This window comes from Anolis carolinensis, chromosome X (assembly GCF_035594765.1).
Source record: "Anolis carolinensis isolate JA03-04 chromosome X, rAnoCar3.1.pri, whole genome shotgun sequence".
NCBI classification, from domain to species: domain Eukaryota; kingdom Metazoa; phylum Chordata; class Lepidosauria; order Squamata; family Dactyloidae; genus Anolis; species Anolis carolinensis.
Window position 1 is genome coordinate 621,384 of NC_085847.1, and position 28,000 is coordinate 649,383.

The 28,000-nt window shown below is 43.2% G+C and overlaps 3 protein-coding genes across 6 annotated transcripts in view; 2 read left to right on the forward strand and 1 right to left on the reverse strand.

Annotated features, from left to right (window-relative positions):
* Nucleotides 1–815, forward strand: part of tmem120b (transmembrane protein 120B) — a 79,563-nt gene extending 78,748 nt beyond the window's left edge. For all 4 annotated transcript variants that reach the window (XM_062958752.1, XM_062958753.1, XM_062958754.1 and 1 more), the window contains one exon: nt 382–815. In XM_062958752.1, the coding sequence (XP_062814822.1) occupies nt 382–489 (108 nt within the window). In that variant the 3' untranslated portion in view covers nt 490–815. The remainder of the gene's footprint in view (nt 1–381) is intronic.
* Nucleotides 4–27,804, reverse strand: rhof (ras homolog family member F, filopodia associated). The gene is made up of 5 exons (XM_003227929.4): nt 12,919–27,804; nt 8,355–8,442; nt 6,158–6,267; nt 5,192–5,326; nt 4–3,751 (listed from the first exon to the last, which is right to left on the reverse strand). The coding sequence occupies exons 1-5, from the start codon at nt 13,072–13,074 to the stop codon at nt 3,587–3,589; spliced, it is 654 nt and encodes a 217-aa protein (XP_003227977.1). The 5' UTR covers nt 13,075–27,804; the 3' UTR covers nt 4–3,586.
* The window catches only part of setd1b (SET domain containing 1B, histone lysine methyltransferase), a 58,557-nt gene continuing 58,350 nt past the window's right edge, over nt 27,794–28,000 (forward strand). The window contains exon 1 of the mRNA XM_062958740.1: nt 27,794–27,989. The gene's annotated coding sequence lies outside the window, so the exon portion shown is untranslated. The remainder of the gene's footprint in view (nt 27,990–28,000) is intronic.

Consider the following 28,000-nt stretch of genomic DNA (forward strand, 5'->3'; position numbering starts at 1 on the left):
TAATAATAATTAATAATAATACTTTATTTATACCCCACCACCATCTCCCCAAGGGGACTCGGGGTGGCTTACATGGGGCAAGAGCCCGAACAACATAATCAGATAAAAACAACACACATACAATTTACAATAAAACAAAATAAAAACAAAATACAATATAAAACAGAGGTATTATAATAGTTAATAATATCAATCAGCCATCAAATACAATTCTGTCATCTACATGGGTGGAGGAACTGATAATTAATAATACCTAGTTAATTTTTAATATTCCGGACAAGGAGCTCATATTCCACCAAGATTTCAGGGTGTTTCTTTCTCCTTTGGAGGCACGATGCTTATCTAAATTGTACTGCACACCCCGCCCTCTCCTCTTTCCAGGTTTTTGTGCTGGCTCTCACCTTCCTGGTGCTCTTCCTGGGCAACTTCCTGACGACGTTGAAAGTGGTGCACACCAAATTCCAGAAGAACAAGCTCAAGAAGTTGTGAGAACGGACGACTGCGAGAGGCGCTCGGAGCCGGGGCCCTGTCGTTCTTTTTGCTCTTTCCTCCACTGTGATTGGACTCGTGTCCCAGACGGTCTTCCTGCTTCGACGCTGACCCTGCGCTCAGCCAACCCTGGAGAAACGCCATCCACGCCGTGCCCTGAAGTCTTCCTCCTCCGCTGGCCAGTGCCGCTCTCTCCCAGCCGGTAGCCGACGGATAGCACACTATATTCCCCCCCAAACCTCTGGCCTTCCCAGGGGGAAAAAAAGACTCTCCGGAGACAACGGAAAGACCCTTATTCTGGAATAAAGCTTTGATTTAGTGCTGTCTTTTGGCGTCCCACCTCTCGGACTCTTTCTGGCTCTTTACGGGAAGTGCTTTCTCTACGGGAAACGATACCAAAGTCACCTTCTGAATCGTGTCCTTTTGAGAAAGGTTTGACCCAAAATGGCCAGAACTATCGCTTGTTCCCTCTTGGTCTCACGAGGGACCTCGGGAATCACATGGGCCCCCCTGTACGGATAATATGAGAGCAGGACTGTGTACGGTTCTTCCTCGCTGCTTGTTTCCCCTGCAACATATAGAGCAGTGATTCCCAAAGTGGACGCTACCGCCCCCCAGTGGGCGCTGAAGCAATCCAGGGGGCGGTGATGACACCTATTAGGACATGGGGGTGGGGCCAGGGGAGGGGCGGGGCTTCTTCCCAAGAACCTGAGACAGGGCTGAGAATCTATACCTTGCCTGAGGCTCTTGTTGGGACACAGAGGGCGGAGCTAGGGATCCAAGAGCCCAAGACAGGGCTGAGCCTCTATACCGCTACGGAGACAGGGCTGAGCCTCTATACCGCTACGGAGACAGGGCTGAGCCTCTATGCCTGTCCTGAGACAGGGCTGAGCCTCTATGCCTGTCCTGAGACAGGGCTGAGCCTCTATGCCTGTCCTGAGACAGGGCTGAGCCTCTATGCCTGTCCTGAGACAGGGCTGAGCCTCTATACCTCTCCTGAGACAGGGCTGAGCCTCTGTACTTCTCCTGAGACAGGGCTGAGCCTCTGTACCTCTCCTGAGACAGGGCTGAGCCTCTATACCTCTCCGGAGACAGGGCTGAGCCTCTATACCTCTCCTGAGTCAGGGCTGAGCCTCTATACCTCTCTGGAGACAGGGCTGAGCCTCTATACCTCTCCTGAGACAGGGCTGAGCCTCTGTATACCTCCCCTGAGGCGCTTGTTTGAACATGGGGTACAGAGGTTCAGCCCCATCACACACTTGAGAAGAGGCCCCGCCCCCTCCTCTAGCCCTGCCCCGTGTCCTGGCAGGTGCTGCAGGACAGGGATAGATGCTCAGCCCTGCCTCAGAGCTCGTAACTCCGCCCATCCCAGTCCTGGCCGCCCATTTGTGTCCCCATCCACCTCCCCCTCCCAGCCCTGCATCTTGGACTAGGGGAGAGGCTCAGCCCCGCCCTCTTGATCAGGAGCCACGCCCACCCCTCTAAGCCACGCCCCCCTTTCCAAGGAGCGCTGAATCATATTTTTTCTGGAAATAAGTTTGGGAACCACTGATATAGAGCATATATAAAGGCTCTTTTATCTTGGGAGAGGGAGGCCTGAGCGTCTTCTAACCCAATAACTAGATCATGTCTTGAAACACAATGAATGCTATCGCTAATATGTTACTTTGCCGGCACAAAAGTGGAATGAATGTTCTCCATCTCTGGCCAAACCTTGTTATGCCTTGAGAGGGGTAAGGAAATAATGGCAAATAAAGAACTGCCTCCACTGTGGAGTGGCTTTGCTGTTGTCAGATCTCATCCTAATAATATAATAATATATTAGTATATATTGTGAGGGTGGCTCACATGGTTAGGAAATGCATCGGAAGAGTGGCAGGCAAGATGAAGCAAGAGATGCCTCTCTCCCACGGCAGTTTTATTCCCTTAATTTAAATACACTCTTGTGGAAATCAGACGGGAAAGATCTCGGGGTGGATCACAACGGTCTCTTATACAGATCCAATGCTATTTGGTACAAAACCTGTTACTCAATTATAAGGGGGTCTTTGAGGTTGGCATCTTGTTAAATATCTTTCTTGCAAATGAAGAGAGATTGTGAGCTTATTTTAAAATAACACCCTACCTTTAATGTTGCCCCAAACAGGAATGACGGAGTTGCCATACTGTCATGTGCAAACAGTGCTGAGAAGACCACACCATATTTCCATTTTTAAGAAAAAAAGTAAGATAAGATTTGAGTGTTGTCGAAGGCTTTCATGGCTGGAATAACTGGGTTGCTGTGAGTTTTTGATGCTGTATGTCAATGGTCCAGAAGCATTCTCTCCTGACGTTTCACCCACATCTAGGGGGTGTAATAACCCCATAGGTCAGTGATGGCCAACGTATGACACGCGTGTCAGCACGGACACGCCTAGGCATTTTTGCTGACACTACCGCATGCAGATTGATTGGATGACTACGTCTTTTGTGGCCAAATTTGGTGTGACTTGGTCCAGTGGTTTTGTTGTTTACTCCATGGGAATTATGCACATTACATTTATATATACAGTAGAGTCTCACTTATCCAACACTCGCTTATCCAAGTTTCTGGATTATCCAACACATTTTTGGAGTCAATGTTTTCAATATATCGTGATATTTTGGTGCTAAATTTGTAAATACAGTAATTACAACATAACATCACTGCGTATTGAACTACTTTTTCTGCCAAATTTGTTGTGTAACATGATGTTTTGGTGCTTCATTTGTAAAATCATAACCTAATTTGATGTTTAATAGGCTTTTCCTTAATCCCTCCTTATTATCCAACATATTTGCTTATCCAACATTCTGCCTGCCCGTTTATGTTGGATAAGTGAGACTCTACTGTATTTTAAAGAAAGCTATGTTGTGACATTTTGTTATTTGCAGTAGTCAAATCCTAAGCTCCCAAAGCAGAAAGTACTACATGAAAACAAGTTGGCTTTCCTATTCAAATCCAGTCTTTACATATATATATATATATATACACACAGTTTGAAATAAGATATTGCTTGCCCATTGCTGAAGAGATCTGGCAAGATGCTTTGGCCGGGTCCGTGTAATGTCCGGAGTATCATAATATGGCACACGGCTTGGATTTTGTTTGTTTTTTGGCTTTTTTCATAGTATTGAGAGCAATGCTGGTGGCTTCCCGGAAGATGGACTCGACATTTTCCCGGAACTTGGCAGAACACTCCAGGTAAATGTGGGCGTTCATCTGGCGGGCAGCATCTTCACCCTGGAAAGGAGGAGAATGACAAGGCGTCAGGCCGGGATATCTGCCTAAAAAACTCTCTGAAATGTACGGGGTTGCCATACGTCGACTTGAAGGCACATACACATCCTAATCTGCGTATGACACTGGGAGTTTGGTTCCAAAGAAGGAAAAATCAGTCCAAAAAAGGTAAAGCAGCAGCAGTAGCAGCAGATCAAAAGCAGTAGAGCAATTGAACTTCAGCAAAACAGTCACACTTAAAAGTTACAAAAGACTGTATTCAAATAATGACATAACTATTTATAGTATTTATATTCTGCACTTCTCACCCCAAAGGGGACTCAGGGCGGATCACAGAACATACACATGCGGCAGACATTCAATGCCGTTTATACTCTGGCAAGACAGACAATTGTACATAGATAGAGGTATATATAGGCTTTTCCCATCTTTGGCATCTTGGAGGCTTGTGCTTGGTTCTGGCCACCTTTTTTGGGGGGGGGGGGGTTTGCTCCATCTCCTTACTAAAAAGCTTTGTTCGTAAACTCCTCCTTGATTGAATTGCCGGCATTTTTCTGGCATTTCCTTATGGGTGCCTTAAATACCACTTTTAAGCGGTACCTATTTATCTACTCACATTTTTGCTTTTGAACCACTAGGTAGGCAGACGCTGAACTAAAGGCGTGGAGCTCACCCTGACCCAGACTCTGATCTGCCAACTTTTCAATTGATAAGATTCACTGCTGAGTTTAACCTGCTGAGCGAAAACCCGGCCTAAATAGGAAAGTAAACACAGGTCCTATCTATCTAACTAACTCACAGCAGACACCTTGTCTCTCTTCATGCTCACAGGAGAAGAACAAAATGGAGGACTCCGGAGCTTGCCATGTGTTCAGAAAGTGAGAAGTATCCCTGTGTCATGATCTCCAATCTTTGACATCTCCGGTTGGCTGACAAAGAACAGATGTCAGCCATAAAATGGGCCAGCCATAAAACCTCAATGACCCTCTGGTATGTGAGAGCCCCTGTATAAATGGGCCAAAGAGAAGGTTCTGGTATTCTGTACAATAAAACCTGTTGGAATCTACCAGCGTGTGTCTTGGTGCTTTTTCTGGTGGAAGACTGACCCACAGCACAACTGGGAGAAGAGAACCCAACAATTTGTACAGAATACCAGAACCTTCTCTTTGGCCCATTTATATAGGGGTTCTCACATACCAGAGGGTAATTGAGGTTTCATGGCTGGCCCATTTTATGGCTGGCATCTGTTCTTTGTCAGCCAACCGGAGATGTCAAAGATTGGAGATCATGACACCCTGAGAAGTATCAGTCTAACCAGAAAGGTGATTGGAAGAACAGAGTGGCAGACAGACAAACTCATTTGCCAATTGTAAGTCCTTGATGAGGACTACAAGCTTGTGCAGGATGTGGCTGAGTTCCAACACTCCTTTGCTGCGTACCTACCTGGCTGTAAGTGATGGGCTCCTGCTGAGCCGAGCGGAGTTTGCGCAGATGTTCTTTGTCTTTCCGGAGGTCCGTCTTGCAGCCAACGAGGACGATGGGGATCCCACGGCAGAAGTGGTTCACCTCAGGTGACCACTGGCAAGAAAAGAGATTAAAGGGTTGTAATGGGAAGGTGGAAAGAAAAGCAGATGGCTAAGAAGTTTTGTCTTCCCAGTACTCAGCCCGTCACCTCTAGTGTTAGGTGGTAATAATAATAATAATAATAAAGTTAAGAACCTGCTTTGATTGAAGTCAAAAATCAGAAAGTCATCAAAACACAGCAAAGAATCAGTACAAGAAAACCGCACTACAAACTAGATAGATAGCATATCTATCTTGTTTGCTGTGTCATAATAAAATAATATTTATTTGTTACCCGCCTCTCTTCATAGCTTGAGGCTGGGCACAACACAGTTAAAATACACCACCATAAGATATATACCATAAAATACATAGATTAAAACACACCGCCACCAAATACATATATTAAAATACAATAGTGATAGCACTCCTGAAAAGGGTCCCAATGAGAAAGGAGAATACTTTTGGCAATCTGAATGTTTATATGGTCTCTATATTGTTTTAAAGCATAACTCCCACAATTTATTTTGTATTCAGGAAGCAGAGTAGTAAAATGGCAGAGTAGTCTTTGGAAGGCTTGGTGAGGAGACAAGTGTGTCCACTTCACCTGAAATGGGATTGAAATAAGGCTAGAGGTAAGATGTTGGTGTGCTTCATGCTTTCGGCTTTTCCTTCCTTACTTTGAAAACCTAGACCATTTGTTAGTCTAAGTTTTGAGCTCCCAGAAGTCTCAAGAAACAAAAGAAATGGTGAGAGGAGTCCACAACATCAGAAGCAACTCAAGGTTGAGAGCTGCTGGCCCAACAGATGTTGTTTGAATTATTTTTAGAGCCCAAAGTGCCTTACCTTAATCAATACGTTCTCAAAGCTAGTAGGGTTCATGACGTCATAACATATTAAAACCACGTTGGTGTTTTGGTAGGACAGCGGTCGCAGGCGGTCGTAATCATCTTGCCCTAAAACAGAGAGGAAATAGAAGTGACTTGAGAACATACTGCAAGTTGCTTCTGGTGTGAGACAATTGGCTGTCTACAAAGACGTTGTCTAGGGGACACCCAGATGTGTTACCATCCTGCTGGGAGGCTTCTCTCATGTGCCTGTAAGCTAGAGCTGACAGACAGGAGCTCACCCCGTCTCGCAGATTCGATCCGGCAACCTTCAGGTCAGCAACCCAACCTTCAGGTCAGCAGTTCAGCTGGCACAAGGGTTTAACATATTGCGCTACCACGTAGACATCTGTTTCTGTCTAAATGTGCAGTACAAAATTCATGGCTGCAACAGACTAACAGAAACGCTCTGAAAGCATAACCTGGTTTGCACGGATGTTATGGATCTGTAAGAGGTTTTGGTGATTTCACCAAACCATCGCTCTGTGAGAAATCCATGACTGCTGCACCCCTCCACGAAACAACCGTAGGAGTCAAAACACAACGGAAAGTGGTCTTTTCTAAGACTGACAGCTCCTCCTAGCTGTAGTTTTAGAAAAAAGAGGTGCTCAAAAGTATCTGTTTCGAGTTCTGTAGTTACTTTTGTGCAGCTGTCAGGGTTTCTATGTTGTTTGACACATCCTTGCAGTGCTGCACATAGATGAGAACATTCATTGGGCAGCCATTGCCAACAGCAAATAACAAAAAAAAAATCAAAAAGTGTCTGTTGTGCAACATAGTTGTGAACTGGGTCTTTTCTGAGTTTCTAGAACCCTTCACCAGGCCTATCTCTATGGGTAAAAGTCAAAGCATGTACCACAATTTATTTATTTATTTGCTACATTTATATCCCGCCCTTCTCACCCCAAAGGGTGGCTTACAAGTTATATGTACATAAAATATATTATATTATTCGTATAGCACAATATAAGCATTATATAGTACTATATTGTACTATACCACTATACTGCAATATTATTAGTTATATTACATGTAATATAAATATACAATTATAATAGTGTATTATTATCATATTGTATTACATTATAATATTATTATCAATATTATATGTATATAGGTAGGTAAAGGTTTTCCCCTGACGTTAAGTCCAGTCGTGTCCAACTCTGGGGGTTGGTGCTCATCTCTAAGCCGAAGAGCCTGCGTTGTCCGTAGACAACTCCAAGGTCATGTGGCTGGCATGACTGCATGGAGCGCCATTATGTATATACAATATATTATATTATTAGTATAGCATAATATGAGTATTATATATTGTTATATTGACACAGGAGACATGGGCACAACAACATGGACACAGGACAAAACAGCTGTTGCTGGGTTATTATTATTATTAGTGACCCTCTTGTTAGCGTGCGTGGGGTCAGGGTGCATGCTGTGTGGGTTTATTCAAACTCCATCAATCATCTGCTCCAGCACCCTGATGAATTGGTTGCAATCGTCTGCCTCACCAATTCTTCTTCAGTGTCAGACTCAAACACATCCGTAGTCTGAAGTCCAAACACTTATTTTCAATACCTACAAACATATTTACAAAGCACAGCAAAAGCCATCGCTCTGAGCTGGCATTCCCTTATGCCTCTCGCCTCGGCAAGCACAGCTCAACACACTCAGAGATAAGAAAGCACATTCCTCAGTCTGCAGGAAGTTCTGACCTCCAACGCCTGATAGGTCATAGCGATCACAACAGGCTGTCAGTCAAAACTAGCCTGCTGTTAACTGTTTCATTGCTGAAACACACACTCTTGCACAACAGCAGAAAACACTTGATTTGCATTTCATACACATACAACCATAATCCAACACCTCTGTGATGTCACCGGGAAATAAACATGTCATTTTGAGGCCCTCCTCCCTTCACCCCATTGCCCGTGCCATGCTGCATTGCTTAGTCAGCATGGAAACAAAGGTCGGATGGCACAAACCTATCATTTGTGCAAATTGCACAACTCCCAGGCAGCGGGTATTTGATGTGGAGTGGTAAATAGTGCAAGAAAAATACACAGAACTCTTACTCCAGGGCCACCATGCCAAGGATTGGCTTGTGTTGCCAAAGCCAGTCTAAAAGTTTAACAAAACAGAGCAAAAAGCGAGATTACCTGCCGTGTCGTATAAGTGGAGGAGGACTTCTTTCTTGCCCACAGTGACGCTGGTGGTGTATTTCTCAAAGACAGAAGGAGCGTATTGCTGCCGGGAGAGGGAAGCACCAAGCAGTTAGTCCACACTGAGATACAATCAAAGCACCCCCGACAGAGGGCCATCTAGGCTCTTGTTTAAAAACTCTCAGGGAAGGAAGGAGACTCCACTGGGTTTTTCCTAATTCAGGTGGAATCTCTTTTCCTGTCATTTGATTCCATGGCTCTGTTGTGTCCCAGTCCCCTCCTTCGGTGGGACATTATTTCAGATATTTTTAATACAATAACAACAACAACAACAACTTTATTTTGTATTTTAATATGATTATATTCTATGATGTTGACCGGGCTCGTCCCACCACTGTGATGACCAAACTTTGCAATAGGGACACACTTGTGTTGCAAAACTAGTTTGAAAATGGCTGTGTTCTCATACTCAGGCACGTAAATGCCAAAGTGTGCAACCAGCTCCAATGTGCTAACAGCTCAGGCTGTGACAGGAAGACCCATTGTCGGCACATCCTGCCGCTATGCGGTCGAGTTAATAGGGCAAACGTTTTCCTGAGATCGTGGCCCAGCGGAAAGCCTGAAAGCGTGAATTCCGCCCGCGTTTGGGCTGGAGAAAATATATATATAAGGCTGATGGGCCTTGCATGGAGAGTGACGTTGCTTGGGCGACGATTCCGGGAAACGAGGTTTCAAAACCTTGCTCAACCATTGAAAAACCAGCAACATGAACCTCTCCCTACGTAATGTTTGAAACACCCAGGCTAGTGGATGATAATGCAAGTTTGGGTCCAAGTTTCTCTTGGGGTTATAAATGTCATTTCCTAATTGGTTCTATCATTAAAACATGGAAAGAGTTGATTAAACTGCAAACACTTTGTTTTTGCGGGAGGGACATCCTGCTAGAGCACATGTTGCAATAGTTTTTCAATGAATATCTCATCCTAGAGTCTCAACCAATTCAATACAGTAGAGCAGGGGTCCCCAAACTAAGGCCCAGGGGCCGGATGCGGCCCTCCAAGGTCATTTACCTGGCCCCTGCCCTCAGTTTTATAATACATTTTTATATCATTTTAAATAATATAATATATATACATATAATATTGATAAAATATTATGTTATACAATATAATATTAATAATATCATATAATAATTATATGATATATATTACATATAATATTACAGTATAGTGGTATAGTTCAATATAGTAATATATAATGCTAATATTGTGCTATGCTACTAATATAATATATTGTATGTACATACAGCTGCTCTGAGTCCCCTTCGGGGTGAGAAGGGCGGGATATAAATGTAATAAATAAATGTAGTAAATGAATAAATAAATAATTTTAGACTCAGGCTCGCCCAAAGTCTGAAATGACTTGAAGGCACACAACAACAACAACAATCCTAATTAACCTGACTATCTCATTGGCCAGAAGCAGGCCCACACTTCCCATTGAAATCCTGATAGGTTTATGTTGGTTACAATTGTTTTCATTTTTTAATATTGTATTGTTCTTTCATTGTTGTTGTTGTTTTGCACTACAAATAAGACATGTGCAGTGTGCATAGGAATTTGTTCGGGTTTTTTTCCAAATGATAATTCGGCCCCTCCACAGCCCTCTGTTTTAAAAGTTTGAGGACCCCTGCAGTAGAGTCTCACTTATCCAAGCTAAACGGGCCGACAGAAGCTTGGATAAGCGAATATCTTGGATAATAAGGAGGGATTAAGGAAAAGCCTATTAAACATCAAATTAGGTTATGATTTTACAAATTAAGCACCAAAACATCATGTTATACAACAAATTTGACAGAAAAAGTAGTTCAATACGCAGTCATGTTATGTTGTAATTACTGTATTTACGAATTTAGCACCAAAATATCACGATGTATTGAAAACATTGACTACAAAAATGGCTTGGATTATCCAGAACCTTGGATAAGCGAGTGTTGGATAAGTGAGACTCTACTGTATAATAATACAATTAATAATAGCATTCTTTACTGATTAGTCACTTTTGACCATATCAAAACATGTAAAACATACAATACGTACACACTTACGCATACGTACAATAAAACCATGTAAAGATACAAAACATCCCAACCTGTGGCCTAATAATCCACTCCTAGATAAGTGTACAAATACAGAGTAAAAAGGTTAAAATTAGTAATATCCTAAAGTAAGGTTTGAACGAGGACAGGGGTAAGTAAAACAAGTGTCTTGTCCATAGTAAATTTAAAGTTTGGATTTTGTTAATGGCAATAATGTGTCAGCTCTTAGTTCCTCATAGTTCGGCTCAATTCAAGATAGTTTGTGGCACAAAAACAACTACAGTAGAGTCTCACTTATCCAACATATACGGGCTGGCAGAACGTTGGGTAAGCAAAAATGTTGGATAATAAGGAGGGATTAAGGAAAAGCCTATCAAACATCAAATTATGTTAAGATTTTACAAATTAAGCATCAAAAAAACACCATGTTTCAAAACAAATTGACAGAAAAAGCAGTTCAATACACAGTAATGCTATGTAGAAATTACTGTAGTTACGAATTTAGCACCAAAATATTGCAATGTATTGAAAACACTGACTACTAAAAGGCCGATTGCATTGGATAATCCAGAACATTGGATCGGTATATATATTGGTATAGGATTAGTTTGACTTATTTTGAATAGGAACTTTCAAGCACTCGGAAACTACATACAGTAGAGTCTCACTTATCCAACATAAACGGGCCCGCAGAATGTTGGATAAGCGAAAATGTTGGATAATAAGGAGGGATTAAGGAAAAGCCTATTAAACATCAAATTAGGTTATGGTTTTACAAATTAAGCACCAAAACATCATGTTAGACAACAAATTGGACAGAAAAAGTAGTTCAATACACAGTAATGCTATGTAGAAATTACTGTATTTACAAACTTGGCACTAAAATATCACGATGTATTGAAAACATGGACTACAAAAATGCGTTGGATAATCCAGAACATTGGATAAGCGAGTGTTGGATAAGTGAGACTCTACTGTACTGTATTTACGAACTTGGCACCAAAATATCACGATGTATTGAAAACATTGACTACAAAAAAAGTTGGATTATCCAGAACGTTGGATAAGCGAGTGTTGGATAAGTGAGACTCTACTGTACTGTATTTACGAATTTAGCACCAAAATATTGCAACGTATTGAAAACATTGACTACTAAACGGCCAATTGCATTGGATAATCCAGAACATTGGATCGGTATATATATTGGTATAAGATTAGTTTGACTTATTTTGAATAGGAACTTTCAAGCAATTGGAAACTACATACAGTAGAGTCTCACTTATCCAACATAAATGGGCCGGCAGAACGCTGGATAAGTGAAAATGCTGGATAATAAGGAGGGATGAAGGAAAAGCCTATTAAACATCAAATTAGATTAAGATTTTACAAATTAAGCACCAAAAAAACACCATGTTTTAAAACAAATTGACAGAAAAAGCAATTCAATACACGGTAATGTTATGTAGCAATTACAGTAAAGCCTCGCTTATCCAACGTAAACGGGCCGGCAGAACGTTGGATAAGCGAATATGTTGGATAATAGAGATTAAACATCAAATTAGGTTATGAATTTACAAATTAAGCACCAAAACATCATGTTATACAACAAATTGGACAGAAAAAATAGTTCAATACACAGTAATGCTATGTAGTAATTACTGTATTTACGAATTTAGCACCAAAATATCACGATGTATTGAAAACATTGACTACAAAAATGCGTTGGATAATCCAGAACGTTGGATAGGTGAGACTCTACTGTACTGTATTTACGAATTTAGCACCAAAATATTGCAACGTATTGAAAGCATTGACTACTAAAAGGCAGATTGCATTGGATAATCCAGAACATTGGATCGGTATATATATTGGTATCGGATTAGACTTATTTTGAATAGGAACTTTCAAGCAATCGGAAACTACATCTATCGTCATGGAGTGTGGGGCCTCTTCCGCACAGCTGCGTAGAATTTACACTGAACTGGAATATATGGCAGTGTGGACTCAAGATATAACCCAGTCCAAAGCAGATATTGTGGATCATTTGCCTTGATATCCTGGGATATATGGCTGTGTGTGAGAGTCTACTGTCTCGCTTCTAGACGTCCTTCAATTTGGGTCTTGACAGGATCTCAGCTTCAAGAGAACCCCTTATAATGGAGTCACATCTTTTCTGAGGCTGAGAGAGTGTGCCTTGGGCAAGCAGCCCTGAACCCTGAGGCCCAAAGCGCCCCTCCATCCTGGCTCCAGGTCCTTCAGGAGTTTTGGACTTCAACTCCCAGAATCCCTAACCGTGGGCGACGCTGGCGAAGGCTTCTGGGAGTTGGAGTCCCAGAGGTTGGAGCATCCCAGGGCGAGGAGCCAATTGGGGCGGGGGGCGCGCGGGCGGGCGGGAAAAGCGCGGCCGCTGATTGGCTGGTTAACAAGAGCCGTCTGGAAAGGTCCCGTTCTCCCCTCACTCACCTCAGGGAAGGCGCCTCGGGCGTAGACTAAGAGCAGCGAGGTTTTCCCGCAGCCGCCGTCGCCCACCACCACCATTTTGACCTGGCGGGCTTCTTGGCCGGGCTTCTTCCTCGCTCCCTGGTTCGCCGGGTCGCGGCCGTCCTTTCCGTGGGCCATGAGGGGGGGAAAGCGCGGGAAGACGCTTCTGAGGGGAAAAACTGAGAGAAGAAGCTCCTCACTCAGGGCGGGCTGAGAGGAAGAGGGGGAAGGCTGCGGTCGGAGCTGGCCTTCGAAGTTTCCCTCACAGAAAAGGGCGGGCGCCCGCTTGCTGCTGCTGCTGCTGCTTCCCGCTTCGAAGAAAGCGACATTTCCGAGGAAGGAACCGTCCCAAGCGCCGCCGAGCTTGCTCTCCAAGATGCTGGCCTGCCAAGGATGGAGAATGGCAGGCAGCCCACTCCCTGCTAGCCTGGCACTCGGCTCCTGGCGTTTAGGGACATCCCATGGAGTCCCCTCAGAAGTGGGGCTCTCAATAGGATCTAAAGCTTTTTAAACTGGGGTCCCTCAGGCTGTTGGAGGGCCAGACTGTTATCGAGAGGCAGAACAGAACTTTTATATACAAAGAATGACATAAGACTATGGTTTTTTTTTTATGAACAAATTCCTATGCAGTTCACACTTCACATACAGTAGAGCAGGGGTCCCCAAACTTTTTAAACGCGGGGCCAGTTCACAGTCCCTCAGACCGTTGTAGGGCCGGACTATAGTTGAACAAAAAACCTATAAACAAATTCCTATGCACACTGCACATCTCTTATTTTGAACCTAATTTGACATTTAATAGGCTTTTCCTTAATCCATCCTTATTATCCAATGTATTTGCTTATCTAACATTCTTCCGGCCCGTTTATGTTAGATAATAAAAATAATAAATAATACACTTTATTTTTATATCCCGCCCCATCTCCCCGAAGGGACTCGGGGCGGCTCACAACAGGGACAAGCCCGAACAACAACAACATATTTAACATAAACTTAAAACATTCCAACAATACACAAAATAAAATAATGGACAAATACATTAGATAAGTGAGACTCTACTGTATTTTGTTTCTGTTTCAGCTTGGCCCCAAGTTAGCGGCCCCAATCCCTTCGGGGAGACGGTGGAGGCATAGAAAAATAAAGTATTATTATTATTAAGACAGGGAATACTGAATCACATAGCACCCCGAAACATGGAAACCATATAAGTAGGGGACCTTTAATGCCTATATATATACAGTAGAGTCACTTATCCAACATAAACGGGCCGGCAGAATGTTGGATAAGCAAATATCTTGGATAATAAGGAGGCATTAAGGAAAAGCCTATTAAACATCAAATTAGTTTATGATTTTACAAATTAAGCACTAAAACATCATGTTATACAACAAATTTGACAGAAAAAGTAGTTCAATACGCAGTAATGCTATGTAGTAATTACTGTATTTATGAATTTAGCACCAAAACATCACGATGTATTGAAAACATCGACTACAAAAATGTGTTGGATAATACAGAACGTTGGATAAGCGAGTGCTGGACAAGTGAGACTCTGCTGTATATAAATATACATATATATATACACACACACACACACAGTAGAGTCTCACTTATCCAACATAAACGGGCTGGCAAAACCTTGGATAAGCGAATATCTTGCATAATAAGGAGGGATTAAGGAAAAGCCTATTAAACATCAAATTTGGTTATGATTTTACAAATTAAAACATGTTATACAACAAATTTGACAGAAACAGTAGTTCAATACGCAGTAATGTTATGTTGTAATTACTGTATTGACGAATTTAGCACCAAAATATCATATATTGAAAACACTGACTACAAAAATGCCTTGGATAATCCAGAACCTTGGATAAGTGAGACTCTACTGTATTAAACTTAAAATTACATTTTGATTGTACAAATTAAGCACCAAAACATCATGTTTTGCAACAAATTGACAGAAAAAGCAGTTCAATACACAGTAATGTTATGTTGTAATTACTGTATTTACGAATTTAGCACCAAAACATTGCAACATTTACTACCAAAACATTGATTACTAAAAGCCAGACTGCCTTGGATAATACAGAACATTGGATAAGTGAGACTCTACTGTATCTTATTTTGAAGTAAAAAAACAAATACAGCCTCAATGTGAATCATAATCATATCATAGTAAAAATAATAAAAAGGGTTGGAAGAGACCCCTTGGGCCATTTAGTCCAACCTTCTGCCTTTGTGCACCAAAAGCACTAGCAAAGCGCCCCTTAATAATTAATTATTAATTAAATAATAATTAAAATACCATTATAAACAAGCAAAGCTTTGGAAGGTACGCACCAACGCCTTTCCCTCCTACCCCGCAATGCTAGCATCTTCCTTGGCTTCGATGGGCCGCATGTGGTCCCCGGGCCTTAGTTTGGGGACCCCTGATCTAAACAAACACAATATAGTCTATGCAGAAGGAGAACTGTAATGACCATATAGCATATAGTGACACCACAATCCCCAGCACAAAGCTCAATACAGTAGCATGGAAAATACAATGAAAAAGGAGGAACTGCTCTCAAATAGAAAGTATCTGATATCAGTCTCAATGTATGTAATCTTCAGGGGTCCAAGTTCAAGGAGAAGTTCTTCCAAAAGAAGTAAAAAAGTGAAGAGACGGTTGGTCACACGGAGAAGATAAGAATGGAGCCTCGCTCTCAAAACAAAAAGTCTCCGCAAATAAAGTCAGTCAAGGTCCAAACAGGATGAAAACCTCCAATACAATGAGTGAAAAAGTCCAGTTGCAGGTACAGTATCAGTGCAACAGGGATGGCTGGGTTTTTTATACCCTGTTTTGGGGAAAAACTCCTTTTTCAGACAATAAGGTGGTCAACAACTAATGACACATCTATAACAAGACACAATACAGCAAGCCATTTATAATAATAATTTTAAAAAACTTTATTTATATACCGCTCTATCTCCCCAATGGGACTCAGGGCAGTTTCCAATCATAAAACCAACATGCACTACATAGTCAGCAGATAAGATACAGTATTAAAACAGATACAACTATACAATTAAAATAAACAATAACAATTACAACAAGCAATGATCGAGGGGACGGGGATCATTAGCTACATATATTATAGATGTGAGTCATTAGCTGCTGACCACCTTATCACCTGAAAAGGGGGAGTTTTTCCCCAAAATGGTATAAAAAACCCCGGGCATCCCTATCTCCAAACTACAAATCCCAGGATTGCGTAGCATTGAGCCATGGGTCCCCTCAGGGAGATAGGGTGCAATACAAATAAAGTATTATTATTATGACAATTAAATTACAGATGGCATCCCTCAAATAGGAGCTCCTGAAGCAGCTTCCTCTTTGGCTTTGGCTCAGCATTCCGATGACCGTATTACACAGATCTAATTTTGGCAAGATAATTTAGCTCAAAAAGGTGAGGATCAGATTCGAGTCAATAGTTGATCCTTTTTTCCTTGTTTAACATCAGGAGAGAAGATTCCTTCCTAGAGTTTAATACGAGGAATTTCCTCCCGCTGCTACACAACCCATTTCTGGATGTGTCTGAATACCAGCCAATAATAATTGGAAAAGGGCAAACTTCTCCAAGTTTAAGCCCAAATCCCGTTATTAATTACGGCTAGAGAACTCTCATTGAATGAGAGTGTTGATTAGGTCAACACTTAACATAAATGGGGTGGGCCTAGAATTCAGGCAGGAGAAGGACCTTTCAAGAAGGCTGTACTTCCAGCTTTTTATGTTTAATCTGAATTTACAAGGTAGGGGAGCCTCTTCTGAACCCAATTTAAATGCAAATGTCTCATCTCAGATGGCTGTTAACTCCCCCAATCCACCCCATGCCTTCTAGTAGCTCAGAACTCTAATAACTTAACTAGATAACTAGAACTGTTTCAGCCAATTAAAAGGTACCGATTCATGAAAAGGAGCCGTCCTTCAACTTGTTCAGGCCAACATAGTGTTTCCCAGTCCTTTTTGTCCACATTACAAGCTTCAGACGTAGTCTAGAATGAAAGGACTTGAGGTTCTGCACCAAGATTTGTCAATAATTGAAGTCTTGACTGCTCCAAGGCCAGCACTTTTAGGTAATCCTGAGATTCCTAATATGATTTGTAAGAAACACTTCTAAAACAGCACATTCCTTTGTTCCTGGTGAGAAGTGTTCATGAATGTGACACAAATCTTGACCATGGTACATGAGGGATTAAATGTTACACCAGTGAAGAGTTTTTAACCCTCAGGGGCCACTAGTAGCCAACTAAAGACTTTTATGGTCATTGTTATAAGTCTTCATGTTCACTCATGTTTATGGTGACCCTAGCCAAGGATTTTCTTGGCACAATTACCCTCTGAGGTTAACAGATTATGGCTTGAATAAAGTTTGAGTGTGGGCCTCCATGGCTGAACAGGGATCACAGCCTGGATCTCCCATAGTCCTAGTCCAACACTCAAACCACTAAACCAGAGCTTTTCAAACGTTTCATGTCCGTGGCACACTTTTTAGACACACATCACTTTGTGACACAGTAATTCAGTTTTATTAGCAAATGAGTTTAAACCAGCCCATTATAAGTGATAAAGACATATAAATTGTAATAATGAAATGTATGGGAACATATATCTCATGAATATGAAAACCTTTCATTTATACTTTTTAAAATTCATGATTTATTGCTTACAGTATTTCATATAGACAGAGGTTTCTACAGGCTGCAGCCAACACTCAAACATGTCACGACACACGGTTTGGAAAGCTCTGCACTACACCATGATGGCTCTCCCAACCTAATTGTGATATATGAAACTTTTGGCATGCTGGCTTTCCTTTCCTTTTGCTTTTTATTTGGTTGCTTATGTTTCTATTTTATCGTCTTTTATCGTTTGGGAGTTCCGAATGATGTGAAAAGTCAGAACGCAAAATTGGTAAGCTTCTGAGTTAGAAGACTTAGCTTGCAATGTTTATACGCAACCCAACAACCCCCAAGTTCAACTATTCTTATAGGATGTAGGACTGCAACCCAAATGTATCAATGACCCAAAATCTTGTTTGGAGAAAAACTGTTTTAAAGTATCTTATGCCGAGTTCACATAGCTGCACATTTTGCATTACTTGGTTTTACCACTAGATGGCCTTCCAAGTCTGGACAAAAGTAATGCATGCCTTGGAAAACTCCGAAAGGGAAACTACCAGTTCAAAACGCAAGAGGCAGCTGGCCAAGGAATATGTCAATTGTCCAAGCAAGAACACAGGGCCAAGATCCAAAAGCACAATATATTTATAGCCTGCATCCAACAGGGCTTTGGATCTTTTTTCATTTGAATGACAGCCCCACAGGCTGCATGGCAAATGACTTCTGGATACTGCCAGTTCCAAAATCAGCTTGCAATATTTGTCCAAAATGTGTTTGGCATGCAAGAACCCTTGACTTTAAATGAAATACCATGGCTTATTGGATGCCAGTCTTAGCAGAGGGGGGGAAATAACTTCTAACTTACCACTTAGGCTTTTTAATGAGAAACATTTCAGAGAGGAAATATCTAGAACTATGAACTAATACACTATATAACAGAATTTGAGAAAAAAATCTCTTCTTGGTTTGAAAGTGTTATTCTTGTTTAATTGTGCGGTACTTAGTTTGAAAGTAGTGGTTATGCTTCAGAAACTTTGTTTTTGTGGCTGCCATTCAATTCAACCTTTCAATATGCCATTTTTAACGTTTTGTGAAGACTGCGCAAACAAAGTATTTGCAGTTTAATAAACTTTTCCTAACGTTTTATGATAGAACCAACTAGGAAATGACATGTATAACCCAGGAACAAAAATCATGTTACATAGTTTTATAAACATATAATTACTGGCACTAATAGAAAACCTGGATTGCATAAAACAATATATTTCTATCATTTTGTTTCTTCTTCTAGCATCCTCAAAGCAGATGCAGGACATAATGGCACAGACCAACTTAACTGGTTGGCACAGTGTGTTAAAGTCCCGAGCTGCTGAACTTGCGGACCAAAAGGTCCCAGGTTCAAATCGCGGGAGCGGAATGAGCGCCCGCTGTTAGCCCCAGCTCCTGCCAACCTAGCAGTTCGAAAACATGCAAATGTAAGTAGATCAATAGGTACCGCTCTGGCAGGAAGGTAACGGCGCTCCATGCAGTCATGCCGGCCACATGACCTTGGAGATGTCTATGGACGCCGCCGGCTCTTCGGCTTAGAAATGGAGATGAGCACCAACCCCCCCAGTCGGTCACGACTGAACTTAATGTCAGGGGAAACCTTTAACTTTACCCTAAGTACATACAACTTCTATTTTTAACCAATCAAAAAGCCAAATCTATGGGTAAATTTCATTCTCTAACAACTGCAGTTATTAGGCCTACACTACTCTTTCACTTTATTAATTTTATTAAAAGATACTGGAAGTTAGTGCAATTGGTCTGACACAAACTCAGCTGAATTATATCCGAAACTGATAGTAAGGAGACAAATATTCAGAGAACTTACTCCAACTTTTTCTCATTCCAAGGCAGTTATGTATCTATTGCTGAAAGGCAAATCACTTTGGTGTGGTTTGTGAAAATAAAAAGTTAGTGCTACCAGAGGATGACTAATTCACAATTTTAGGGACAACTCCATGAAGACAGTAGGCCAGTAAAGGTGAATATATTCTTTATTAGAAAAATGAAGGAAGGAGGAAAGAAAAAGGGGAAGGCATACAAATCCCAAGATGATTTCTTACAGGGCAGTAGCATGGCAGGTCCATGAATCATGTTAGTTTTCAAGGAGGAGGGAAGGTTCAAGCATTAATACTTTTTTGGGAAATTAAAGGTCTGCACATTAATGACTGTCCATACAGGAGATGGGTTTTTTCCTTCCTCCTCAGACAACACAGGTAATACCTTCAACAGACCACCAATATTATTTGCCAGTAACTGTCATCTACAGACGTATTATTGGGATGCATATTTTGTTTACAGCCAAATGAAAACAGCTGACATATATCTGTATGTAGAGCAGGGGTAGGTAAAAGGGCAAGCAAACAGATGCAGTTGGACTGCAACTCCCAGTATTCCTTACCACTGGCAAAGCTGGGCAGGGCTAACGGGAGCTGCAGTCCAATAACAACAGGGCACTTGCACTTCATCCACTGCTGCGATAGAATAGCTCCATGAATACCAATTTACTCTTTGAATGGACAGTTTTCCATTGAACCAGACTCTATTTAGACACCACAGATGAGGTCAGCATTAGAACCACGACATCCAAAGATCTTAAGCTTTTTAGAAGTAGGTTTTTAAAAACCAGGCCCTAAAATCATGGTTACACAATGTCAGCTTTCCCCAAAATATCATTATGATGAAAAGAACCTTTATTTCTTACCCGCTGCTACCTATGGATCAGACAGAGAACAATACTGGATTAAAATATAACACATGTAAATTAAAAATGCAACAACCACTTAAAAATAATGTCAGTTTAAAAGAACATATAAAGAGCAATACATATTAAAACAATGAGTCTATACTATAAAATTCATAATTTAAAAACCATCTGGATAGGCCTGCTAGGAAAGACTGGTCTTGAATGCTGTTTTAAATTTTCAGCTGTCGAATCTCTTCTGGCAGATCATTCCACAGTCTAGGGCAGCTGAAGAAAAGGTCCTCTGCGCGAGAGTTTCCAACCTAGTCCTGGCTGACTGGAGGAAACATCCCCTGAGAACATGAGTGTATGGCGGGAATTATATGTAGTGCACTCTGGCTGTGTCAACACTTCAAATTCTATAAAAGCTGTCTGCTCGCCATGCTGACTAGAACTTATGAAAGTTGCTGTCTAAAACATATGGTGGGTCCCACAATGGAAAAGGTTACAATTGCATGGTTGTACAACACGTCACACGTAGCTAGGCAATCTATGAGCTATTAGTCCAGGGCAGTGCTCAACACCATAAACAGGAAGTAGGCGGTGGACTCCATCACAACATGTGTAGGGCCAGGGCCTCAGGTTTCCTGTGCAGCAACTATCGTTAAGCAATTTAAGATTACATTACTTCCCCATTTCTCACTTGTCAGAAGAAAACACTTACCGTTCTAAAGTAGGCATTCTGAAGCCAAGATTGTGCTGTCTATTTTACCACTTGGTCGTTTGCAAGCATATGTGGTTCTTTAAAAAAAAAGTCTCCCAATATCCTTATATTTATCCAATTTCCCAAAATAGTTTACAAGGAAGGACAGGGCTTACAAACAGCAAGCAGTTACCCAAAGACAGTGTAGCCCAATGATGACTGTTCTCAAATCTGCTTTGCTCTGGAATAACGAGCGAAGAGATGATTGAGTACATGCATACTACACAATCTAATTGACTTATACTCTCCAGCAAAAGATCTGGCTAGTTTTTTTTCTGAATTATGTAAAATTCAGCTAATTTTTCACAACACACTGCATCCAGAGTAGAGCTCTTCTTCAGGCTATAGGCTCTGCAACCGCATGCACCGTTCCCTGGTCTAGCAACTCCATGCACCATAGCCCGACTTTTACTTTTTTGTACATCTTAAGAACCATAAAGATCTGCTGGATCAAACCAAAAGGTTCAGCTGCTCGCACATCTTGATTCTCATAGTATCCGCCAGTGTCAAATGGAGCCTATAGCGATACCTTTGAGGCAAATCTGTTGCTTCCTAGCAACTCATTTGCAGTGGCACACTGCCTCTGAACAAAACCTTATTTAACATAGAATAGCTATTAACTCTTGATAGGCATACTTTTCAGAAATGTGTCTAAAGCCGTCTAAGCCACACCTTGTAGCAGTGAAGTTTATTAACTCTGTAGTAAATTGTACATGAAGGTTTTTGTGGTATGGCCTCCACATTGTTTTTACTAGACAACTGGTTTTAGTAAGAGAGCAAGTTCTTTCTCCACTTCCTCCAGACAATGTTTTCATCAGTTTCCTCTGCTCCCTCCCTGTCAAGCCACTGACTAAACTCTTCTTTTAGCTATCATATTTCATAAGTAGGGTCCCTAGCATCCATTTCTCATCCAATGTATCCACCCAGTATTGAGGCTAGAAGTTGATACCAAGCCTCACTCCCAGTTTAATCTTTTGTCTTGTCCTTAAAGCTGCCCCTTTCTCAATCCAACATTGGTTCAAGCATTCGACTATCACTCTGGAGATCAGCGTTTAAATCCCCACTTGGTCATGGAAACCCATTGGGTGACCTTAAGCCAGTCACACACTCTCTAAACCTCAGAGGAAAACAAAGGCAATCTTGCTCCGAATAAACCTTGCCAAGAAAACCCCACAAGGGGTTCACTCTAACTCAGAAACAACACAAAGGCACACAACAACACTTAGCATTCTTTCTTTAGACACTTTGCTTTAAAGCTAACTGCTATTTAAAATTCCCCACTGCCAAGACCTCTTCCCAATTCCCAATGAGACTGCAGTCCCAAAGGACTGATAGCTTTCCTTCACAGAAGCTCACTTGCAAACTGCTTTGAGTAACTGAACATGAAGTCTTGACAGCACTTTAGCCAATCAGTTTCAAAGGCTTTACCCTAAAACAACACTGCACTTAGCAGGTTGAACCCTGACCGAGGCTCAAATCCGACATGAATTTATTGTGGCCTTAAATCTCTTGTGTCTTAGGAAAGGAGGGGAGGGCAATACAACAACACCCAGAGAGATTTACACAGCCATGGTCAGTAAAACAGTCTGCAGTTACCTGCAGAAAAAGTACAAGCAGGCGCTAACTGGATAGCTAGTGTAGGGATGGATCATGATATGCAGAAACCGTAAGAAATGTCATGTGTTTCCTTCAGAAAGCAATGTATATGATTTCGTTCCAAAGAATTTAAGACTTAAAGGTTTAAATCTAACAAAGATAGTTGAAGTGAAATTGGCTCATAACATTTAATCCTTCAAGAAAATCTGGAGATTTAATAAAACAATACTTCTTTTAAAATAAGCTTCCAGGTTAACAAATACAGGGAGAGAGAAAATAGAGCTTCTACAATGTACTGTAGGAAGACGTGTGTGTATGTGTGTGTGTGTAAGAGGCTTCTACCAGGCAATTTACTTAAGAAGGCATGCTGTTTCTTAACTACACCCATCCACAGCAGTCAAGTGGAATTTCTTGGACACTCTTCTATACTATCCTCCAACTAAACATTTCCTGTGGCAGAAAGGGCTACTTTGACAAGGTCCAGAATGTTTTATAAGCAGCTTGTTGAAGCAAGATTGAAGTTTAGTTTCAATTAACAAAAAAAAAAACTGTTGTTTTCTTCACAGGCAGGGAAGCCTTTCGGTTAATAATGCTGAGGATGAGAAATAAGCCAATGGCCCCAAGGTTAGTTGCTTAATCTATTTTAGCTAGAATGTATCTGTATGCCATATACAAACCCAAGTTTGACATCATTAACAGCCTGGGTGAGAAAGAAATATGTGTATGGTTTGCTATTTTTTTTTTGTAAAAGAGAAACTTTAAAGGTAAACAAAAGGAGGCAAACTTGTTTCTGATTTTGCAAAATATTTGCTACAGACACAGTAACTAACTATATGGAAAGGTTACATTAATTCAGAGACAGAAATACCTATGTTTAGTTTTTTTTAAGTTCCTGTGCTAGAAATATTTGAAGTCTTTCTGATAATAATTGCATTTCTTATCAACCTCTCTTGTGTATATTAAAACATTCTATGTGAAGCCAATTCCATCTCTGAGCTAGAAAGCAAGTTATCTAGTTTCCCTACCTAGGCCTAGCACAAAATAGATTTTGAATAATTCAGTGTTCATTCCATGCATATCAACACAAGAGGAAGCTCACACACTAAACTGCGGAAGTGGGGAACCTGTGCCCTCCATCTTTTTGGACTACAGTTCCCATCAGCTCCTCCTAGCCTGACCAATGGCTAGTTGTGATGACAGCAGTGCGTCATCAACTTTTGGAGGGCCACAGGTTCACCAGGGCTGTATTTGCAAACTGGCAAATCACCAATTCAGATCTCACCTCAACCTTGCAGTTACTGAGTGTCTGCCTGCCACATGCGATCTCTCAGTCTGGGCTCCACATCTGCAGTATGGTGATAATTTTAGCCAACTGTATAGAGCAGCTGTAAGAATTCCTGAGCATGTACATGAAGTGCCTTGGAAATTCAGTAGCACTAAATGTTAGCAGCAATCACAAGGGATGCAGACAGAGAAAACTCCCCTGGTCACAAGTAGGAGACACGTAGTGACCTACATTATATTGACAGAAAGGGGAGGGCAGGAGGAAAGCATAAGGAAGGCAGGATGTACATCATGAACTGGATTGTCAGGATGGCAGGAACAAGCCTGTATTTTCTAGCAGCCACTCGTGCCTACTCTGTAGTAATTTGAAAGGAATTCAAAAACTCCAGCTAATGGATCTGTAGCTCACAATTACAGGCACAGGAATCTCAAGAATACATGTACTAATTGACCAAATTAGTGTCACATCACTATAGAAAAGTGTGCATCAATACTTCCTTCCAGTTGGTCACTTACTGGGTAGAAAACGTTGCCATAGACCACGTCTCTGAAGGCAGCTGGAAGGCCATCTAATCCAGCCTTTTGCCAAGCCGGAACTGACTGGTAATGCACCCTGAGATAATAGTCTAAATTCTGTTTAAACCTGATCTGGAGCCCACCACCTTCGGAAGGAAGCCATTCCATGGTTGAACAGCTCTTACCAGCAGGCAGCTCTTCCTAACGTTTAGTCGGCACCTCCTTTCTTGTAACTGGAAACCATTCACTGGGGGAGGGAGCAACAGAACACAATCTCCCTCCGTCTTCTATGGGGCAACCCTTCCAAGTAAGGCTAGGCATGTGTGCAGTGATCCCAGGAGAAGATCCTCACATTCCTCTAGCCTCCATTCTAAAAGGGATCTGGAACCAAGGAACAAAACAAGTCATCAAGCAATTTGGTTGAGTCATTGCAAGAGAGCCACGCTCCCACTATCATCGCAAAAAACAAAGAACGCAGCCTGGAATGGCACCCGAGAAACAAGTGGCGGTTGTGTAACTCCACAGGATTGTCTCCTTTGGAAAGAGAGTCACCTCCTCCTCCTCCGCTGCCCTCGCTCCCTCCCTGCCCCCAACGGGCAATCCTCTTGGCTTAAGCAATGGCTTAGATCTCCTTCCCTCCCACAAAGACCAGGAGCCTGACCGCGTTCTGTTCGGTGTTGCACAGACAGCCTGCTCCTTTGCCTTGTTGCTGCTTCCAAACCGGTTTTACCTCTCCAGCAGATCTTTGGTCCCTGACAGAAGCAGACTGGCATGTCTTCACTCCCCACAAAGGCTGTGGAGACAACACCCTGGGCCTCCTCCTTGGCAGGAGCCAAGGATTGGAGCCACCCCCATGCCCCCCATTCCTGAAGACTGGGCAAGGAAGAGGCCTGGCTGGCCGAAGGGTTCTTTCTGGGCACAAAGAGAGGCAGGCAGGCAGATGAGTGGAATTTCCCAAGGAAAGAGCCCGTAATGTCTGGAGAGGCACTGGAGGAGAAAGAAGCGGGGTGCTGTTTCAGAAAGTGTCAAGAAAGCACCCCTTTGTTGTCGAGCAAATTTAGGCTTGGCTGGGGCTCCCCTGCCAGCCTTGTCAGATCAGATCTTGCCACAGCAGCCGCTCTTGAGTGAGGGAGGCAGGCAAGCAAGCAAGCAGGCAGGCGCGGAAGCTCTCTCTCTCCCCCCCCCCATACACACACCCCACCCCCACACGCCCGAGGGGGAAGGGAGGCCGAGACAAAGGGAAGCCTTGGCCAGGAAGGCAGGCAGGACAGAAAGCCACGCCAAGTCTCCATCCAGCCCGCTGCCTCTGACAAGAGGCCACGTCGGCCCTCCTCGCCAACCTTCCTAGGGGTCATTGGGGGGGGGGGGGGAGAGGGAGGAGGAGGCCAGGGAGATGAGCAAGGCTGGCAGACCGGTTGGGCACGTGGAGAGGGAGGGGGAGGCCCAGGAAGCCCAGCTCCAGCCCCATCCAGCCGAGCTCTCCCGTCCCTGCAGTGCAGGCAGCAGGGCTCCTCCTGCCGCCATTCTTGGGCCACACAAAGGGAGCCAGCCCCTCGCCGCCTTTGTCTCTGCCCTCCCTCCTTCCTTCCTTCCTTGGGCTCCTGTGCCTTTAAGAGCCGGGATCTCGGCCCTCCCCTCCCCCCTTCCCGCGCCCAGCGGAAAAACAAGCCCAGGCTGGAGCCCCGCCAGGAAAGAGAGAGAGAGAGAGAAAAAAAAGGGCTGGCAATGGCAACCATCTTGGGTCTCGCAGGAAAGCAAGACAGACAGCCTTCGCCTGGGTCTGAGAACTTTAAAAAAAACAGTGGAAGGAAAAACAGAAAGAAAAATGTTTTCCTTTCCTTGCCTAGCTTCTCCATGCCACACAGCCTCTGAGGATGGCTGCCATAGATGTGGGTGAAACGTCAGGAGAGGATACTTCTGGAGCATGGCCATACAGCCCGAGAAAAATGTTTGTTTGTTTTCTGCCTTGATGGAGAACAAAACTGGGGCAGCACCAAGCAGAGAAAGAAAGGCCGGCGCCATGGAGTTGGGCTTCTGGGAAAGAAGCCTCCATCTTGGAGCTCTTCTGTGCCTTCGTTCCTGGGGAAGGAAGCCTTGGAGGGAGGGAGGGAGGGCAGGGCAGCCGAGCCTCGTCTTTCTTTCTTCTTCCTCCAGCCGGTGCTTCTTGGACTTCAGGCTACAGACGGCAGAGCGATTTCCCTCCGAGAGAGAAAGAGAGAGAGCAAAATAAGCATCTGCCATTGTGGCTTGGCAGGCAGGAGGGTCGAGAAAGAGGGAACAAGGAAAACAACCTTCGACAACACAAGGAGAGAGGCTTTGCCACCACAACGTTAGCGACCCCCTCCCCACCACCACAACCACACACACATACAATCCTTGGGAGATCCGCCTTGGCTGCCCAGGCCTGCTCTTGCTCTGGGCAAAAGGGTTGAATACTTACCAGAGTCGGGGAAGGGGCTCGGGCTTGGGTTTGTTTGTTTGGGGAAAAAAGCCTGATTCTAAAGAGACCTATCAAAGCCTCAGCTCGTTTGCAGAGCAAAACATCTCCTCCAGCCTAGAGCTCTGGCGTTGACAAAAACAAAGATCAGGTTAGAAGACATCACGGCCACCCCCCTCCCCACGGGATGTGCTCTCAACAGCTTCAGCATCAGACTCCATATTGTTCAGCTTCAAAGCAGTGCAAACACATTGGTTCAGAGAAACAAGACAAAAAAAATTGACATGCAGATGACGTTTGGAAAATATATATCTGTATCTCTATATATATCATTAACATGAAAACTACACTTAAAGGACAGAATGGATCATCGGGTACTTACAATGGGAAGGAAAAAACAAACCAAAAAAAAGCCTGATCCTAATGGTTGGTGTTTGCCAGACTTCAGGGCTCCCGCCAGCACGGAAGGAGGCGGGTTTAACTGGGCGAGGTGGCCAGGACTGGGGTCAGTGTTTACTAGAGGAACCGGGCTCAAGGCAGGAGCGGTCCGAAGGCGGCCCATCCAGGCAGGCGGACTGGGGGGAGGACTGCTTGGTTACTGCGGAGCCTGACATGAGGGCGTGCCGTGACCTAGTTACATGGCAGGAAAGAGAGAGAGAGAGAGAGAGAGAGAAACACACACAAAGATGGGAAAAATCCGGCTCGTTTTATCAAAGTCGTCCTTCTTCCGTGAGTGGGGTGTTAACAGAGGCGCGTGGCGCGGCGGGAACAAAGGAAAGCCGGGTCGGCCATTTAATTCCATTGCAGAAAAATGGCGGCCTGATGTGCTGGCCTCTCCTTAGCTGTCTGCGGAAGGAGGGCGCTCGAGCGGCGCCTAATAACTCAAGCCCCCCAAGAGCCGCGCGCTGATTGGACGCGTCCCGCCCGGAGCCCGCCGCCAGCCAATGACCTCACCGCGCTCGGAGAAAAGGGGAGGGGGGCAACGCACACATACTGGGGCGGCCATCCAGTCGCTCCTTCCAAGGGGCCCAATGGAAGGCCCGACCTGATTGGCTCCTCAGGTGCTTGGCGC

What these genes read in the sequence shown, in the direction of transcription:
- rhof (XM_003227929.4), bottom strand. Translation starts at nt 13,074, where the DNA reads ATGGCCCACGGAAAGGACGGCCGCGACCCGGCGAACCAGGGAGCGAGG. An exon ending in CCCGAGGCGCCTTCCCTGAG is followed by an intron (nt 8,443 to 12,918) that starts GTGAGTGAGGGG and finishes CTCTCCCGGCAG; the next exon opens with CAATACGCTCCTTCTGTCTT. An exon ending in AGCCCATCACTTACAGCCAG is followed by an intron (nt 3,752 to 5,191) that starts GTAGGTACGCAG and finishes CCTCCTTTCCAG; the next exon opens with GGTGAAGATGCTGCCCGCCA.